The 18,891-nt window shown below is 39.7% G+C and overlaps 1 protein-coding gene across 1 annotated transcript in view; it reads left to right on the top strand.

Moving 5' to 3' along the window:
• MYO7B (myosin VIIB) overlaps window positions 1-18,891 on the top strand; it is a 163,548-nt gene that overhangs the window by 34,525 nt on the left and 110,132 nt on the right. Inside the window, exons 2-4 of the mRNA XM_078146147.1 lie at window positions 5,172-5,279; window positions 7,229-7,381; window positions 8,932-9,116. Of these exons, the coding sequence (XP_078002273.1) occupies window positions 5,172-5,279; window positions 7,229-7,381; window positions 8,932-9,116 (446 nt within the window). The remainder of the gene's footprint in view (window positions 1-5,171; window positions 5,280-7,228; window positions 7,382-8,931; window positions 9,117-18,891) is intronic.

Raw genomic sequence — 18,891 nt, 5'->3', positions numbered from 1 at the left:
AAATCCAGCCCAACAAAATGGTCAAAAGGATGGGGTAACTGCTAGAGGAAGATGATCTAAAAGATACACTTTCCATTAGAAAAAGAAGACCGACATATGATAGATGTCCATTAGACCAAGGAGTGTGTAGTTTTTAATCTTTGTATCTTCTCCAGCACCTAGAATGGTGCCTTATAGATAGAAGGTGTTTAAAAATAACAGCTCACAATTCTATAGTTCTCTAAGGTTTGTGATTTCCTCATAGCATCCTTGTGTGGTAGTTAGCACATGAACTATTACCTGCTTTATGCAAATGAGGAAACTGAGCCTCAGAAGGATAAAGTCACTTGCCCAGGGTCTCAAAGCTAAAATGTGTCAGAGCCCTGACTTCAGTCCAGGTCTCTCCTGACCCCAAGTTTAACATTTTTTCCACAGCATTGAACTACCTCTAAAGACATTTAATAAAATTTAGTTGAGTATTGAATGAATGAAAGATATAGGTAGGGAAATTTTAGGCTTAGGGACCACATCCCAGAACAATGGGAGGCTTCACAGGGGACTGAAATAAGTCATTTTGGGAAAAATCCTGCTTTACACAAACAGGGAGTAAACATACGACATTTTACTTCAAGAGACGTTAAGTCAATCAATCAAGTATTCATTATGCACCTACTTTGAGTCAGGCATTGTGCTGGATATCAAAGACCCAAAGACAAAAATGAAACAGTCCTTTCCCTCAAAGAACTTATATTTCACTGAGAGAGACAATATGTACAGACATAAATAAATACAAAGTATATGAAAAAATAGGTCTAAAGTGATTTTGTAGGGAGGGCACTGGCAGCTGAGGGGAGATTAGGAAAAGCTTCATGTAGAAGGATCATAGGAAATGTAAATAGCTTGAAATAAGGTTTAGATAAACTCATGAAGGGTTTTGGTTTTTTTGGTGAGGCACTTGGGGTAAATGACCTGCCCAGAGTCACACAACTAGTGAGTGTTATGTGTCTGAGTCCGAATTTGAACTCAGGTCCTCCTGACTCCAGAGCCAGTGCCCTACCCAATGAAGTTATCTTAAGGCACAAAGCACATTCATTGAAGTACATGTTTATTCGTGTACATGTCCTATCTCCCCTATTAAAGTGTTGGTAGTTCAAATCCTTAAAGGTAGTGATTATCTTCTCTGTCTTTCCCTGATCCCATAGAAACTAGCATAATGCATTGCACATTACAGATACTCAAGAGATATTTGTGGAAAGAATGAATGTCAACTCCATAGTGGATAGTTGAGGTAAAGCTAAAAATATATGAAAATCCAAACTGGGCAAGGATTATATTTACTTTACCAAAAGCTTCTTCACTCTTTAGAAAAAAAATTCACATCAATATGCCTTCTAGTGACCATCTTTTCTAGTGAATTTAAGATAAATTTGATTCACCTTCAAATTTCCAGGAATTTCTCTATTGCATAAAGAGACACCTATAGAGTACTGTTAAGTGTACAGCTGAGTTCTCCCTCCTTAAAGGTCCAGCATGCTCTGTCCTACCCCCTCTACTCTCTGCCAGGGATCTCCAGAAGGAGAGGGTATTGTATAGAAAAAGACTGAGAGTCAGAATAGCCAGATTTAAGTTCTGGCTCTGCCTCTAATTATCTGGAGATCTTGGTATGATTCAGATCTGGATTTCATTTTCTTTCTTCTGTAAAATGAGGTGATTGTACTAAACAACTTGTAAGGTGCCTTCCAACTCTAACATCTTATGATTCCATGATTTTTAGATATTATCTTTGTGTGTCAAGGACCATGGGACCATATCTAGAGCTGGAAGGGACCTGTGAGCAATTTGTTCCAGCTTCCTCATTTTACAAATGAGGAAACTGAGACCCAGGAGAGCTGAATGATTTGCCCAAAGTCATACAGACAGTAAGTGTCAGGTAGGATTTGACACAGGTCCTCTGACTTGATGTATGACTGTCTGACTGTTTGACTCCATGAACACATGATGTGATATTTGATAGAACTAAAGTTATAATCTATACTGGAGATAATCTACAGATTATTTATCTGTGTTCCCTAAGTTTCCCCCTTGACTACTAATGAATGAAAAAGTTTCCTACAATTGAGAATCTTTTCAATTCCAAGTATGCACAGAAAGAAATCATTACTTAATTGGAAATTATTTGGCCTATAGAGGGAAGATTCTGCAGCAGTCCACCATATGACAGCCTAGGTCAAGATCCTTGTCTCACTGATGACCCTCAGCTATGGCTGGGCTCTTCTCTTTTCCCACATACAGAACGGGAGTCACCTTTACCTCCCTCACACATTGAGGTTCAGATGGTACCTCCCATCTGGGTAACCCCTAGACTGAATAATCAGCTTCTCTGAATTCTTGAAAGCTGACATTTCCTAAGATAAAGCCATTCCTTCCAATCCAAGCTGCTATCTTCTCCTTCCCCTTTATATCTCTTTTGCTACCACTCCCAAGTCCTCAGCAGAGCTGTTTTCCTTTAGATAAGGAGACAGCTTCCTGAAGGGAGATTCTACCAAAGCCCACAGATGCGACCTTCACAATTAACTGAAATGTTAGCAGTCTTTGAAACACCATGAAAGGGGGTGATACTATAGAGTTGCCATCTCCTGGGGTGTGCACCAAAAGAGAAACAAAGAAAACCACAGAAAGGACAGGTGAGATATTCAGGGTTTGACAAAGAACCAGCATCACAGAATCTCAAGTCTGGAAGGCACCTTCCAATTCTACCTGAATTAGAATCCCTTCTACAACACAGCAGACAGGAGATTTGATATCAACTTGGAAAGAAGTTTCTAGGGAAGTTCCATATAGATCTGGTCCTCAATACCATGTTGCTCACATTTTTGTCAGTAACTTACATGAGGCAGGCCTCTAAAATTTGCAGGTGATGTCAAAATGGGAAGAATACACAGTACATTGGCTATCAGAGAAGGGCTCCTAAAAGATCTTGACAGTCTAGAATGTTTGGTTCAAAGCCTTAATGTATAAGGACAGTATGGAGAAGATATGAATCAAATAACACAACTGAAAAACATCTGGGGGTTTTCATAGACTACCAGATCCGAACGAGTTGGTGTGTTCTGGCATGGAAAAAAAGCCATGAAGTCTGCATGAAGAAAATCCTAATGTCCAGAATAAAGGACACGATAGTCTGATTGCTCTACACTGATCAGACCACATTTAAATCTTGTATTGTATTCTCACTGACATTTTAAGAATATTAACAAGCTGAATTAGTCGTATTGTGGATAGAGGCAGGACTTAGATCTAGGAAGATCTTGGTTCAACTGTAGTCTTAAGAGAATTCCTAGGTATGTGAACCTGGTGAGTCACTTAACTTTCCGAGCCTCAGCTCCCTCTCTTTAATGGGGACAATAATAACACCTATTTCACAATGTTGTTGTGAGGCTCAAATGAGATGATATATGTAAAGGGTTTTGTGAACTTTAAAGCACTATGCAAATATAAGCTATTATTATTACTTTTCTTTTTGATCTGTGATTTCATGCATGTAGGGAACTTCCAGTGAGGAAATTCCCTCTACCAATGCAGATCAGTAACCATTCTACCACAAATTGAGAGCTGCATTTTACACAGCTAGACTATGGAAACTACATCTTAGGGACATTTGTTGAAAAAGACTTTGGGAGGGAGGGGGCATCCATGTTACTTCCCATAAATCTCTGCACCATGATGAGACTGAGTACTTCTCTCCCTGGAGAAGAATATACCATACAGACAGATAAGTAAATATTTGGTAATTTGAGGAGTAAGAAAGTATTAAAAGCTAGAGGAATCAGAGAAAACTTTAAGAAAGAAGAGACAATTGAGTTGAACCTTGGAGGGAAATAAGAATTCTGAGAATTAGAGACATAAGAAAGTGCATTCCAGGCAACAAAGCCAGGAATTCCAGCTCCCAAGCAAATTTAGTTGGAAGGAAGGAAAAGTATAGGTTGCCCCAGTTGAATGTGGTTGTTTTGAGACAAGGAATAGTCTATACTCCAAAGAATCAGTCTCAGTCCCCACAGCACCAACAACCATTGGGGAAAGATGGGATGGAGGAAGTGGTAGGTGAGAGGAATGGTGGTGGGGAAAGTCAGGTCCAGGGAAAAGAGAAGGACCCTGAGAAGTAATACCAAAGGGAATGAGGTCAATAAGCTAGAGGACTACTAAAGGGAGGAATCACCTCCTCCCCCCAAGTTGGCATCCTGGGGTCACCTTGCCTTCTTTACATTTTTGTCAGAAGAGGGAGGGTGGTTTATTCAAATGTATGGAGGTAGGAAAAGGAATGCTGAGATCAATGAACTGGTAACTGTAGTTGTATGAAAGAGAATAATCTAATGTATAATAATCTAATGAAAGAGAATAACATGAGATAAGTATGGAAAGATCATCCTAGCTACCTAGGCAGTTGTTCATCCCTTCTTGCCCCCACCTAGCTGAAAATAGTTTTTTTTTTGTTATGCTCAGCATTCATTGTCAACCTTAGTTCATTCTGAGCCTTAGTACTCTTTTTTCAAAATTCAATTTTATTTTTATTTTCAGTTGGGCTTTAGTATTCAACATTATTTGTTCAGGACTGTGCAAGAATCATTCTTATTCAACAATTATTTAATGAAGGCCTACCATGTTCAATTCACTTCTTTGTATCATAGTTATTTGTATACATGTCATTTCCTGCCCCCCCCCATCCTTGATGATGTATTGGCTATATGTTAATTAAGTTTTCTGTTTCTTCCAGTGCCTAATATAATAAGTCCTTTATGTTAGGGATAAAAGGAAGATCAAATAAGGCATAGGACTAGGACTTGGGGTGGATGGTTGATAGAGAAAAAGCTATAAAAATGCTTTTTGAATTCTGAAGTGAATTGAATTTATAAATGTTGAAGGTGCTTTAAAAAGTTATGAGATAGAGTCTCTGTCATCAAATAGCTTAAAGTCTAATTGGGAAAACAAAACATAAATTTATCACAAGATAATTAGTGATTAAAGAGAGTTAAATAGTAGTTACTATGGGAATTCAAAGGAAAGAGACACCATTGTGCAATGGGGTATGGTCCTTCAAAAGATTCATGAAGGAGGTGAAATTTCAGTTTGGACTTGAAGGATGGGTAGGATTTATACTTGTTCACTTTATTCAATTGTCACATCTTCCTTTCTAGGGTGATCATGTGTGGGTGGATTTGTCCTCCAACAACGTCCCCATTGGTGCAGTTGTGAAGGATAACACTAACCCTAATAAAGTCTTGGTAGAAGATGATGAGGGAAAGGTAAGTGCCTCCTATTGTTGATTATTGCCAGAAGGAAACCTTTCCTCAAATAGGGACTCTTATCACACTCTGTAGAAGTTTCCTCTAAGACAGAAACCTTCTTCTATGGAAAGGCTACTCTTCTAAGACCAGAATACCAGAAAAGAAGATGACAAAGGCAAAAATAAAGGCTAAGAGAGAAAAAAAAAATTATAATGATGAAATCTTGAGCACATATATTTTTAAATAAAAAAAAATTAAAGCTAGGATAAATGGATAGTAACTGAAAACTAATGGGGCAGCTGGATGGCTCAGGGGATAGAACACTGGGCCTGGAGTCAAGAAGACCCGAGTTCAAATCCAGCATCAGACATGTACTAGCTGTCTGACCCTAAGCAAGTAACTTAACCTCTGTTTGTCTTAATACACTGGAGAAGTAAATGGCAAATCACTCCAATATCTTTGCCATGAAAGCTCCATGAACAGTATTGGCATGCTATGGTCCAGTGTGTCACAAAGATTTAACATGACTGAATGACTGAACAACAAGAAAAATTCAAAACTAATATTGCAATATGGCTTTGAAAAATACTTTTATTTTGACATAATCTTGGAAATTCAAGGGTTTGGGAGAATGGGAAGGGAATGTTAGGGGAAGGACTTGGGAGAGAAGACATGAGAGGAGAGAGCATGAGAGAGAAAAGAAAGGTATGGGTTGGGAGAACAGAGGGTGCTTTAAGTGAAGGAAATTGTGATTAAGTGAAGGAAAAATAAGATCAGATGAGTGAAGAAAAAGAAGAAATTCTGAAGAAGGAAGAGGATATAAGAGAAAAAAGGAAAAGTGAAAAAAGTATGTTGGGGAAAAAGAATATGACGAGAAAGAATATGAGGAGAAAGATGAGGATGTGAGAAAGAAAAAATGAGGAAAATAAGATGAGGGAGAGAGAAAAGGGGAGGTAAAGTATGAAATAAAGGTAGCGAAAAGTGAGAGGAGAAGGAAAATTGGAGGAAAGAATGATGGAAAATTGGAAGAAAGAAATCAAAGGATGGTTTGGGGGAGGTAGAAGAGAGGAAGAGCAAGAAGGTGAAGGAATTTTAAGAAGTGAGTAGGCTTGTAAGGAAGAAGCGAAGTGGGAAAGGAGACTGAGGAAGAAGAATACGTGAGGGGAAAGGAAGAAGTTAAGACATAAAGGAGGGTGTGAGGGAAGAAAAAATAGAAGGAGGATAAGGGGCATATAATAGTGTAAAAGGAGATGAGATAGAGGAGGTGGGGGAGGAAGTGAAGTGGAAGAAGGAAGTGCACTAACCACAGCTAGACATTTCATACTCATATTTGGCTGACAGCATATGCCAGAGTCATGATCCATCGGGGCCAGCACTGGTTCTAGTATAGTGTCGGTTTTGTTCATTCTGGTCCCTCTAGCAATGGATGAAGCAGAGCTCCATCAGAAACAGGCTTTGTGGCAATCTAGAGTGAGGAAGAAAAGGATGATACAATCAGCCCTAAATGTGTGCTGTCATCTCTGTATCATAGCCCACCTCCTCCCCCAGGCACTGTCTCTACTCTAACTGTGAAATCTGGTCTCATTGCAGGTTTGAACAGTCCCTGGATCAAATGTTTAAGAGTTCTTTTATATGATTTTAAGAAGGTGATTCTAACCTAGGCTAGAGCATGGTAGTTAATAATTCCAAAGTCACAGGTATAATTCCTGCACAGGCCAGGATATATTTGTGAGAGGGCATTATGTCTTCTGCCTGTAGACAAACTGGCTCCTAATCCCAGCTCCAGACTGGTCCCTGCTAATTGCCATTTGCCTTGAGCCACAGGAGGACTGGGCAAGAAAGTGTGGCTAGGTCAGGATAAATCCATTCCTACTCCTAGGAAAACAGTGCGTCAGTAGTATGATTTCCATGAGTAGAAAGCACTTCACTAAGGAAATTCTAACCCCCATTTTTTTTTTTTTGCCCAGGAATGCTGGATTGAAGCTCAGGACTTCAAATGCCTCCAACTCATGAACCTCAGTTCAGCTCAGGGGGTGGAAGACATGATCCTCCTGGGGGACCTGAATGAAGCTAGTATGGTGCACAATATTCTCATCCGCTACCAGAAGCACAAAATCTATGTGAGTCTTAAGGAATTGACCTCCATGCAAGTAGCAGTACAATGTCAGCCCTTGAAATTCCAGGAGCAATATGGAATGGAATGGAAATTTATTAGGTGTTTTCTATGTGCCAAGCATTGTACTAAGTAATGAGGATACAAGTAGAAAATATAGTCCCTGTGTCTCACACTCTATGTGGGGGAGACAGTACATAAAAGAGGGCTCCATTCATGGCCAATGGAAAGGCCAGACAGTACTTGGGTTCTGGCAAAGAAAGCAGCAGGACAAAGCAAAAGGCAAAGCCCTGAGGATGGTATCAACCCTGCCGTGAATGATGGTACCCAATCAACAGGATAGTGGATCTAAAGATCAGATTGGAGTTGACCTCTAGGATACCTGCAGCAAAAGAGAGGATCATGTCTCCTAATACCTGTGTGCTCTCTCCTTTCTGAGAACAGCACACTGCCCTAAATGGAACGGGCACTTACTCTGTGAGTGCTACTTCTAGAGCTCTGCCTTTGGACAAAAGAGTTCTGTTGTTGCTTCAGGGTGCCTGATGCCATCCTTTATTGGGGTGGGCTTTTCCTTGGCCCTACCCTTGGTCACAGATAAAGTCCCACCCTGGGATGTGTCCTGTGATCAGGTTGCTAAATGAGAAAAAAAATTTTGTCTTCCATTAAGGTAAATCATTTCTGACAACCATTCTCTACTGCTGTCTACTATATGTAATTCTAAAATTGTGACTTTATGGACACTAAGTCATTGATTTCAGGGGTTTGAGAAGGCTTGATGAGTCCTTCAGACCTTTCTGATTTGCAAACTGATGCCTGAAAGCCTGTTATCAAGCTTCAGCCCTTTAGCTTAAGGTTTTGTTCCTTGTTAAAATAAATGGGAAAACCACATTCTAATCTCTTAACAATCATTGGTGCCTTAGTATGAATGAAGGATCTGAGAAACAGGTTTGGACAGGAAAGAGGAGAGAGAAGGCATTAAGGGTCTGGATGTATTTGTGGCTGTGAGGAGGAGATAAGGTTAGCTAGGGAAGGAAACAGGCCATGAGGCACAGAAACTAAGAGCCCTGAAGACAAACCAGCAGTTTCTCAATTTTCCCTGTGAAGAATACTAAGTCAACTCTAGGTTATACATCTATCACTTGGGAGTTGGACTGGTTCCCTATGGCATACTGCAGCCTTCTATTGCCAACATCACCATTAGTACCCGTATATGTTGGAACAATAACCTTCCAAATGCTCTCTCCTTTCTAGAAGTCCATGCTATCATGGCAGAGAACTGGGCTGACAAGCACTCCTCAGAATAAAAGAAGTGGTAGAGCAGTCTTGCTTACCCGTCCCCCTTCACCTCCAATACCTCTTCTTTTTTTTCATTTTTTCTTTACCTTTTGCCCCACTCATTCCTTTTGATCTGAAGAGGGCTTGCCAATCCAGCCCCCCTGTCACAAGAGCTTGGCATATCATTAGCTTAAGCAGAATACCAATAGGTAGCTATCTCAGGCCTCACTTTTGTCGGCGATGGTTCATGGACACGTCACAATTTCCTTTTCGTTTCCACAGACTTACATAGGTACAATCTTGGTGGCTGTGAACCCTTATCAGGTGCTGCCCATCTACACTATGGAACAGATCCAGCTGTACTACAACCAGAGGATAGGAGAACTGCCCCCTCACGTCTTTGCCGTCGCAGACAGCTGCTATTTCAGTATGAAGAAGAACAAGAGAGACCAGTGCTGCATTATCAGGTATCATGGGAGGACTGGACTTCCACTTACGGACCTGAGATGTAGGAAGTCATAGGACAAAGAAGCTCAGAGTCAACCTTAGGAGGAGGCAGAGTAAGCGAGTACCTACATGGTGGGAAATGAAGAACATGTCTAAATATCTTAGAGAATCTCAGTTACAAAGGTGGGAAGGACCTTAGTGGCTATCTGGTCCAAAGTGTGCCTGAACAAGTAAGTCCTCTAAAACATGCCTACTCTTTGCTTGAAGCCTGGACACAATGTCTTCACTCTCCCCAGAGGCAGCTCCTTTCACTTTTGAGGAGCTCTTATTATTGGAAAGGTTTCTTTTTTCCCAGTTGGATCAAGCCTATATTTTCTTCCTATAACTTCCACCCCTTGCTTCTAGTTTTGGCCCCTGAGGCCAAGAAGAACAAATCTATTCCCATCTTCATGACAATTCTTCAAATATTTGAAAGCAGTTACCCTGTCCCACTTAATTCTACTCTTCTCCAGGTTAAATTAGAATCTATATTCCTATGTAACTTATATAAAATATGTATTAATAATGGATAAATATAGCAAAATAATTTCTAATAATCCTTAACCCTTATAAAACCATAATGAACTGGCTAACACTGATTGGAGTTTGAGTAGGGGGTTTTTCAAGGAAATCAACTTTTTCAGTTCCTTCAACCAGCTCTTCTATTAGCATGGATTCAAAGTGCTGCACCATCCTGTTTGCCCATCTCAGGTCACTGGAGTTTATCAGTGTCTTCCTGGAAATGTAGAATTCAGGCCTGAGCATACTTCTCTATGTAGAGTCTGACCAGGGTAGAGTAGGGAAGTCCTATTACGTTTTTATTCCTGGCTGCTGCTGCTGCCGCTTGCTCTTACTATCATTTGTCCTTCATTCTTGAAGAGGACCGTGACATCAGGGAGGTGATGCCACGACATGCAAGTAAATTGGATTTAAGTGAGGGAGGGCTATGCAAAGTCACCAGCCTCACTTTCACCTCTGCCAGATACAGATCAGGACAACTGGAGATGGCCCAGGATGCAGTGGGGACCCCTGGCCTTTTCAAGCTAAGGTCTTTAACAGGTTTAGGTTTGACTGAGGCAAACCCTATTCAGGGATTAAGGCTTAGTAAGTGATTAAGGCTTCCTGGATGACATTAGTCCCTTGATACAATCTAAATTTGCATTCACTTTCTTGGCTGCCATTTCATACTATTGACTAACGTGGAGCATGCTGTCTACTAGAATCCCCAGATCTTTCTAAGACGAATTTGTGCCTAGCCATGCTTCCCCCATCATAAAGCCAATTTTTAAAAAACTCACGCATAAGACTTTACATTTATCTCTTGTTCCAATGTGCTGCAGCTGATGCCTGGAATTCAGTCATTATTGTTTCATTCTCTTAGGTCTTCAAGACTTTTCATCTCCAAGAATCCCCATTGACATGCAAATACATATCCCATACGCCCTTAAAGTATTATGAAAAAGAAAAAAGACTTCCTGTTCAAAGATACATGAATTATACGGTGACATAGGGATGTCCTCTGAGACTCTAACAGTATTGTTTATGATTATGAAAAAAGATGGAAGGAACCTAAACATTAACAATTGGAGACTGACTGATCAGGCTGTGGTATAGTGATGTATGGAATACCATAACGCAATTTACAACAAATTATACTGGAATATAAAGAAATGCAGAAAGGTGTATGAAACCATTCAAGGTAAAGAAAGGAGAACCAGAGAGAGTTTACACAATGCCTATGATAGCATAAAAGGAAAAGATAAATGCAGATATAAGGTTGAATGAACCTTTGTTCATTTAATGAAGAGGGACCTAGAGAAGAAAACATGATAAATAGTAAAGGTAAAATGTAATAGGTAAGGCTCTTTTAAAAAGCATAATCAGTTGTTAATGTAAATTTGACTGATTGTGTTATCGTTTAAAGTCAAGTTCAATTGAATAAAGTTTATTAAGTTGCCTACAATGCTCAAGGCACTGTGCTAGGCACTGGAGATGAAAAGAGATAACTCAAAATAGTCCTTGCCCTCAAGAAGTTTACATTCTAGTTGTGAGGAGTTTACTACACATATCCAGATAAATAAATACAAGTTACATAATAATAGCTAGCATTTATATAGTATTTTAATGTTTATAAAACACTTTACAAATATTTCATTTGATATAACAACCTTGGGATGTAGATGCTTATTATAATCTCCATTTCACAGATGGGGAAACTAAGGCACAGAGGGGTTACATGACTTTACCAGGGTCACAACTAGCATGTGTCTTGCAATCCAGGTTTGAACTCAGGCTTCCTGACTCCAGACCCAGTTCTCTATCCACCTAGCTGCTTTTATATATGAAAGTAATTCTACACAAAGCAAGTCTAAGTGAGAGACAGGTGCAAAAACCTGGGAGAGTCAAGAAAGGCCTTATTTAAGAGGTGGTGCCTAAGCTGTGTTTTGAAGTAAACTGGGGACTCTCAGCAGTGACAGAGAGAAGGGAGGACATTCCAGATACAGAACCTGCACAAAAGCACAGATGGGTGATGGAAATTAAGGTACGGGGCACAGCAAGGAGGCCAGTTTGTGTAGAGAGTATGTGAAGGGGAGAATATAAGTTTGAAATAAATTACCTTTTTAAAATAACATAACAATAATGGCTAGTGTTTATATATGTGCCAGGCACTGTGCTAAGCTCTTTATAATTCCTGTCTCGTTTTATCCTCATAACATCCCTGGGAGGTGGGTGGCATTATTATCCCCATTTTAAAGGTGAGGAAACTGAGGCAGAAAGATGTTATGAGATTTGTCCAGGGTCACACAGCTTGTGTCTGAATCCAGATTTGAACTCAGGTATTCCTGACTCGAAGCCCAGAGCTGCTAGCTGCTTGCGCTAAACTTCTGGCTAAAAGCATGATCCCACAAAATAGGACACAGGATAAGCATCTTGTGGCGTTTAAAAAGTTCAGTAGATATAATTTCTGGGTAATTAGTCATTTTATTAATAATGCAAACATTTTAATAAAAGAAGTCAGTGGCACTCTTGAATGCCAAAGACAATCATGGCAGCTTACAGCTTATATGCCATTGAAAGAGGGGCAGTCCTGAGGGTGGCAACCAACTCTGATTGGTTAACAATTAATGAGAGAGAATGGATGTTACAATAAGGGGCTGATCTATTGTAATTCTTATGTCATTTACTTCTAAATTACCCCAGAGTCTTGTACAATCTGTTCAAAGAATTTATCCCCACACAAACCTGCATAAGAAGGTTGGGTGGGGTCTCACCAAGATTGGGAGAGTTAATTCAATCTTATTATCAGTAATGTCCTTCAAGAGACTGAACTTTGAAATGAGTACTATAGAAAAATGGGGAACTCTGAATCTCACCAAATCATTCATTATTAATAATCATTTCTTTCAGTCTGCATGTGTTAGGGCCATAATAGTTGGAAACTTGTTGAAAATGGAGGTAGAAAGGTTGTAGCTAACTGAACTCATCTCTTCCTATTTTGAAGGGCATGTCATTTTGATTCCCTGAGATCTGGTTTCTTGGAAGAAAAGAGAAGAGGTCAGAGAAAAGGTTTTTATCTGTCAGTAACCAAATACCAAGCATGTAATAAGTATTCAAAATATTTGTTGATTGAAGGTGGAAAGAAGAGTGGAGGAGAAAAAAGAAGAGGGAGAGGAGAAGGAGATAAATAATGTGGAAATGATAGGGAGGCATCATTAGGCAGGAGCCTGGGTGAAAAAATATCTGGGGACTTTGGTGACATGCAAGCTCAATGTGAATCTGTAGAATGATGTGACTATAAAAAAACCTTATGCAATCCTGGGATCCAACGAGCCTCTGGGAATAAGGAGGTAATTAATAGTCCCCCTATACTTTGCCCTGGTCAGACCACATTTAGATGACTGCATTCAGTTTGGAGCATCACAGTTTAGCGAGGACATTGATAAACTGGAGAGGGTCCAGAGCAGGACTAGAGTCCATTATTTCCCATAAGGACTGGTGGAAATAACAAGAGGTGCATAACCTGAGGAAGAGAAGACTCAGGGGATGTTTTCACACATTTAAAGTGTTGTCATGAGGTAAACCATCAGTCAGTCAATATGCATTTATTAAGCACCTACTATATGCCAGGCACTAGACTAGGCACTGGAGATCCAAAGAAAAGGGAAAAGACAGGCCTCGCCCTCAAGGAGCTCGTAATCTGATGGAGGAGACAACATGTAAACAATTATATACAGACTGTTGTTGTCCAGTTGTGTCCAATTCTTCATGATGCTGGAGTGATTTGCCATTTTTTTCTCTAGTTCATCTTACAGATGAAGAAACTGAGGCACACAGGGTTAAGTGACTTGCTCAGGGTCACACAGCTAGTGTCTGAGGCCAGATTGGAACTCAGGAGGATGAGTCTTCCTGACTTCAGACCTAGCCCTCTAACCACCCTCTGACCTTTTCTTTTCTCTTCCAAGAAACCAGATCTCAGGGAATCAAAATGGCATGCCCTTCAAAATAGGAAGAGATGAGTTCAGGCAGCTACAATTTTTCCCCCTACATCTTTAACTAGCTGTCCATGACCCACTAATTAGAATTGTCTGAAAATAGAAGAGGTTGCCTTCAGAGAAAATGGATTCTTCCCCATTGGATTCAAGCAAAGATTGAATGATGCCTTGTCCAGTATGTTATAGTGAAGATTCCTTTCAAATGGCCATTGAGGTCTACCTCAAATGCTAATGATTCTGTGAGATAGAAGCATACAGAAAAAGAAAAGGAAAGAGAAAATCAGAGATAGAAGGAGAAGAAAGAGGAGAGTAATAATACAATATAGGTGGGTTTTGTTTAATCATAAGTGAATTAAGTTAGAGTTTATCAATAGGAGCTCTAACTTATTTCTCCATATTGCCCTTGATCCACCTCAATACTGAGCCTCTCACACATAGTCCCAAGCATCTGGCCTGCAACACCTTCAGAATGATGGAGCAGTTGGTTTCAGGCTTCAGCTACAAATGCCCTGGCTCTTATTATAGGATAGCCCTGATGTTAGTCATATCTGAGGCAAAATGCTTAAGAGGAATCCAAATGAATTCTGGCTGTTCAACTGACACATCAGTTAGAGTATTCCCATTATCTGTCCTTCCTGACCATTCTTCCAATCAGATTGGAGATCTGCCTCCCCCATAAGAAGGGGGGCAGGGGAGGAGCTCATGGGGAGTAAGATGGAGGACTACCTTTGTTCCAAGCTCATTATAGGTTCTGAATTCTACACATAGTAGATGCTCAACAAATATGTGTTAGTTTTGTTTACTCTGATTTTGCTCCCATAAAACAGGCAGAAAAATCTGTTGCCTATTTCAAACCTTTACTTTTTAAGTCAATGTTGAAAATATTCCCTCACCAGTCTACCATGGTGAATACAAAAGACCATCAACAAGCATTTACTAAGCAATTACTTGTCATATTTTTTCAATTAAAAACCATTACAAAATTAATTTTTTAAAAAATGGTTTGTTGACTTTTTAAAAAATCACTGTCGTTTCACAGTAACTCTCCCAGCCCCACAACAGAAGCCTCCTTATCAAGAAAAAAATATAGCCAAGCAGAACAAGTGGACACATTGGTTCTCTCTAACAACATATGTACCATTCTATACCTGTAGTTCACCACTTTTCCACTTGCTTCATCAAGGGTACACGGAAGTCTCTGTTATTTACTGCTTTTATCAGCAATCAGATTATTTCAATGTTCAACAAATATTAATTGTGTACCTGCTACACGCATGACCGTGTGGTAGGCTGTCAGAAGATACAAGGACAAAATAAAGTGGTCCTTGACCGCGAGGAGTTTAAAATTTAATTGAAGGGATAAGACATAGGCCAGGTAGCTAAAGTACAAGTTATAATCATATTAATTCAGATTTTATTGCTTCATGGTTTAGAAAACATGTCCTCACAACAATCCTGCCAGTGAGTTGGTGCAAATATCACAAAGACTTGGACATGACTGAAACTACTGAACAATTATACTAGAGGGTAGAGAATGGAGGCCCAGAGAAGAAATGACTTGTCCATCATTGTACAGCCACACCAAAACTCACTCTGGGTCTTTGGACTCCACATCCAAGGCTCTTTTCACTGTGTCAACATACTTGACCGTTGCCACAGAGGATTCAAACAAATTACAATAAGAAATCCAATAGCAGAGAGCTCATTTTCAGTTGGGAGGATCAGGGAAAGCTTCGTGGAGGAGGAAGCACACAGCTGAGCCTTGAAGGATAGAGAGGATTTCAAGAGGTGGATATTACGAACATTCATCATTGTACTAGACTACATAATACAATGATACCCTCAGGAATAATCGAAGCATTTTGTTGACTCCCCAAATCAGCTGGTCAGTCGACAAGCACCATGCTAAGGGCTTAGGATACAAAGAAAAGAAAAGAAAAACAAAACCCCACTAGTCACAGTCTAATGGGGGGGGCGGGGAGATAATATGTAAATAATACAGGATAAATTGGGGATAATCCGAGAGGGAAGGCAATAAGATTAAGAAGGACTAGAAACAGCTTCTTATGGAAGGTGGGATTTTCTCATAGAATGCTGGGATTTTGTCATTCTCCTTTCTGCTAATAGGATTCTTGTTTTTCTCTGCCCAGTGCTGTCAGTAAGACGACCACGATCAAAACTGAAAGAAAGGGATAGGACACGAGTAGGAGCGTCTCTACATTATTGTCAGCTCACTAGCCCAATGTCCCACCTCCCGCCAAGTTATGCCCAATTTTGCACCATGCTTAGAAAATTGGCATAACCCAGATGCTAGTTTGCTTCCATTTGGTCGTAGATCCTTCTGATCTATAAGCTTCTGTGAAAAAAATACCAGCTGAATCAGTCTACTGACAACTATCAGCTGTCACTTCTCAGCACATCCACGTATCCTACTGCCCTATTCTGTCTGAGTGAGGAATTGGAGGGTGGCTCCATCTTGCCAAGAATGTAAAGTATGCAGGCTTTTGTTAGCTATCTGCTTCTCAGAAACCTTTTATCTTCTGCTCGGGGTTGGGCACTAGGGGTAGGAGGTTGAAATTGCTGAAAAGTCTGATTCTGGATTACTAGGAGAGAGGAGAGAGATCTTTTTATGGACTGAGGATACACCATTTAAAAATTTTATATACTACATTCCAGTTTATAAAGTTTATTCTTTCAGTAGGGATTATATACTTTACAAAAGGAAGCTGCAGTGAGCCCATTAGGGAGTGAATTCTCTAATATATTTAAATAAGATTTAATTGACTAAAGTTTAATTCCTGTACAATTCTTCAAGTACTGTATAAAATGAGGTCCTCTTGACCCCCTGTAAAAAAAAGTAGCATGGCATAATGGGCAGAGAACCAAACTTGATGTCAGGAAATACTGTGTTTGAATCCCACCTCTGACATTTAATAGCTATGTGACTGTGGGCATTTAATTTCTCTCAGCTTCAGTTTCTTCATCTGTAAAATGGGTGTAATAATAGTACTTACACCAGAAGATTTTTGTGAAGATCTAATGAGATAGATAATATGTGTAAAATGCTTTGCAGACCTTAAAATACTACATAAATGTTAACTATTATGATTGTTTATGAGATTAAGATGTTACAGTAATCTATTTACCAGATTTCTCACTGAATTGAGTCCTGTGGTCCCTGGTTTGATCTTGCATGAAGGAAACAACTGCTCAATCAACATTTATGTTTTGTTTTGGGTGTTTTTGCTTTTTGGTGAGGCGATTGGGGTTAAGTGACTTGCCCAAGATCACACAGCTAGTAAATGTTAAATGTCTGAGGCTGGATTTGAACTCAGGTCCTTCTGACTCCAAGGCCAGAGCTCTATTCACTGTCCCGCCTAGCTGCCCCTCAATCATCCTTTATTAAGCACCTACTATGTACCAGGCACTGGGGATACAAAAGAAGGCAAAAGATAGTCCCTGCCCTGAAAGAACTTACAATCTAACGGACACAGCTCCAAAGTGAACACTCATAGTAGGGCTTCAGCAGTAGAGTAAATGATGAGTGGAGAGATAGCCTAGTGGAGTGAAAAGTATTTGGACTAAAAATTAGTAAACCTGAAGTCTAGTTCTATTTCTGCTACCTACTTTCTCTGAGACATTGGAAAAGTCACTTTCCCTCTCTGGTCTTCTCAACCAATAGGGGATTGGTTATAGATGAATTCTAACATTCCTTTCAGCTCTAAAATTCTATGATTCTTTGACTCCCATGATCTTGTGTAAACCAATCAGAACAATGAGTTGGAAGTAATCTCAGAGGTTGTCTGGTTCAATGGGGAGCAGAAGTCCCTTCTACACAGGTTCATGCTGGAGTCAGCTCCTACCACCTTCCAAGAGCCAATTGTTAAATTTTCAGTGTGAGCACTGACACATCGGAATTCAGCAAATGCTACAAATTAGGGCTTGGTTTATTATTTTGTTGATTGTCTACCTAAGAAAGCAATGTAGAAAATGTTAATAATGCAGATTAAAATCCCCATCCACCTACCCAGAGAGCTGGTTGTTAAACATTTACCAACATATTCCTGCCTCTACACCATTCCTGCAAGGGGCCTTTGTTTGAAGGCCTCTAGGGATGAAGAGCTCTATCTTTAAAGGTAGCTTATTTTGCCACATTCTCTTTGATCCAATGATACTGGCCTCCGGGCTATTTTACAAATGAGACACTCCTTCTCAGCTCTGGACATTCTCTCTGGCTGTCCTCTATGCCTGGGACACTCTCCCTCCTCTGCTCCAACTACTGACCTCTTTGACTTCCTTTAAGTCCTAACCAAATGTCCACCTTCTTCAGAAAGCCTTCCCTGACCCCTCAATTCCAGTGCTTTTCCTCCTTTAATTATTTCCTATTTATCCTGTATATAGCTTTGTTTGTATATATTTGTTTGCATGTTCTCTCCCCATTAGACTGTAAGCTCCTTGAGGACAGGCTTAGCACAGTGCCTGGTGCATAGCAGGTGCTTAATAAATGTTTATTGAATTTAATTGAATTATATAGAGGTAAAATCTGCCTCTCAGTATCTTATACCAATTGATCCTCATTCTGCCTTCCAGGTCCAAGTGAAATAAAACTCATTCTTTTTCCAAAGGATAGTACTTTAAGTACTGCATGACAACCATCAGGAAGCTTTGTTGTCCCCACTAAGTCTTCTCTTTTCCGCTCTAAATATCCCTAGGTCTTTTATACAGATAGCATAATTTCCTTTTCTTTTAATTTTAAAAATAAATTTATTATTTATTTATTTTTAATATGCTTTTCTTTTTAAATTTTGAGTTCCAAATTCTCTCCCTCCCTCCTATTGCTCCCCCACCCACTGAGAAGGTAAGCAAAATGATAGCAATTATACATATGAAATCATGCAAAACATTTCCATATTAGCCAAATCACAAAACAAAAAGAAAGAAAGAAAAAGAGAAAGTGGAAAAGTTATACTTCAATTGCAGAGTTCATCAGTTTTCTCTCTGGAGGTGGATAGCATTTTTTTTTCATCATAAGTTCTTTGGAATTGTCTTGGATCATTGTATTGATCAGAGTGGCCAAGTCTTTCACAGTTGATCATCATTACAACATTGCTGTTATTGTGGACAATGACCTTCTGGTCCTTCTCACTTCACTTTGCATCAGTTCATATAGGTCTTGTCGTGTTTTTCCTGAAACTACCCACCTCATCATTTCCTATAGCATACTAACATTCCACTGCAGCTATATGTCACAACTATTCAACCA

This window comes from Phascolarctos cinereus, unplaced genomic scaffold (genome assembly GCF_003287225.1).
Source record: "Phascolarctos cinereus isolate Bilbo 61053 unplaced genomic scaffold, phaCin_HiC Scaffold_726;HRSCAF=1367, whole genome shotgun sequence".
Lineage (NCBI taxonomy): Eukaryota > Metazoa > Chordata > Mammalia > Diprotodontia > Phascolarctidae > Phascolarctos > Phascolarctos cinereus.
Note: the sequence above shows the minus strand (reverse complement) of the source record. Positions and strands in the feature narration are given on the sequence as shown.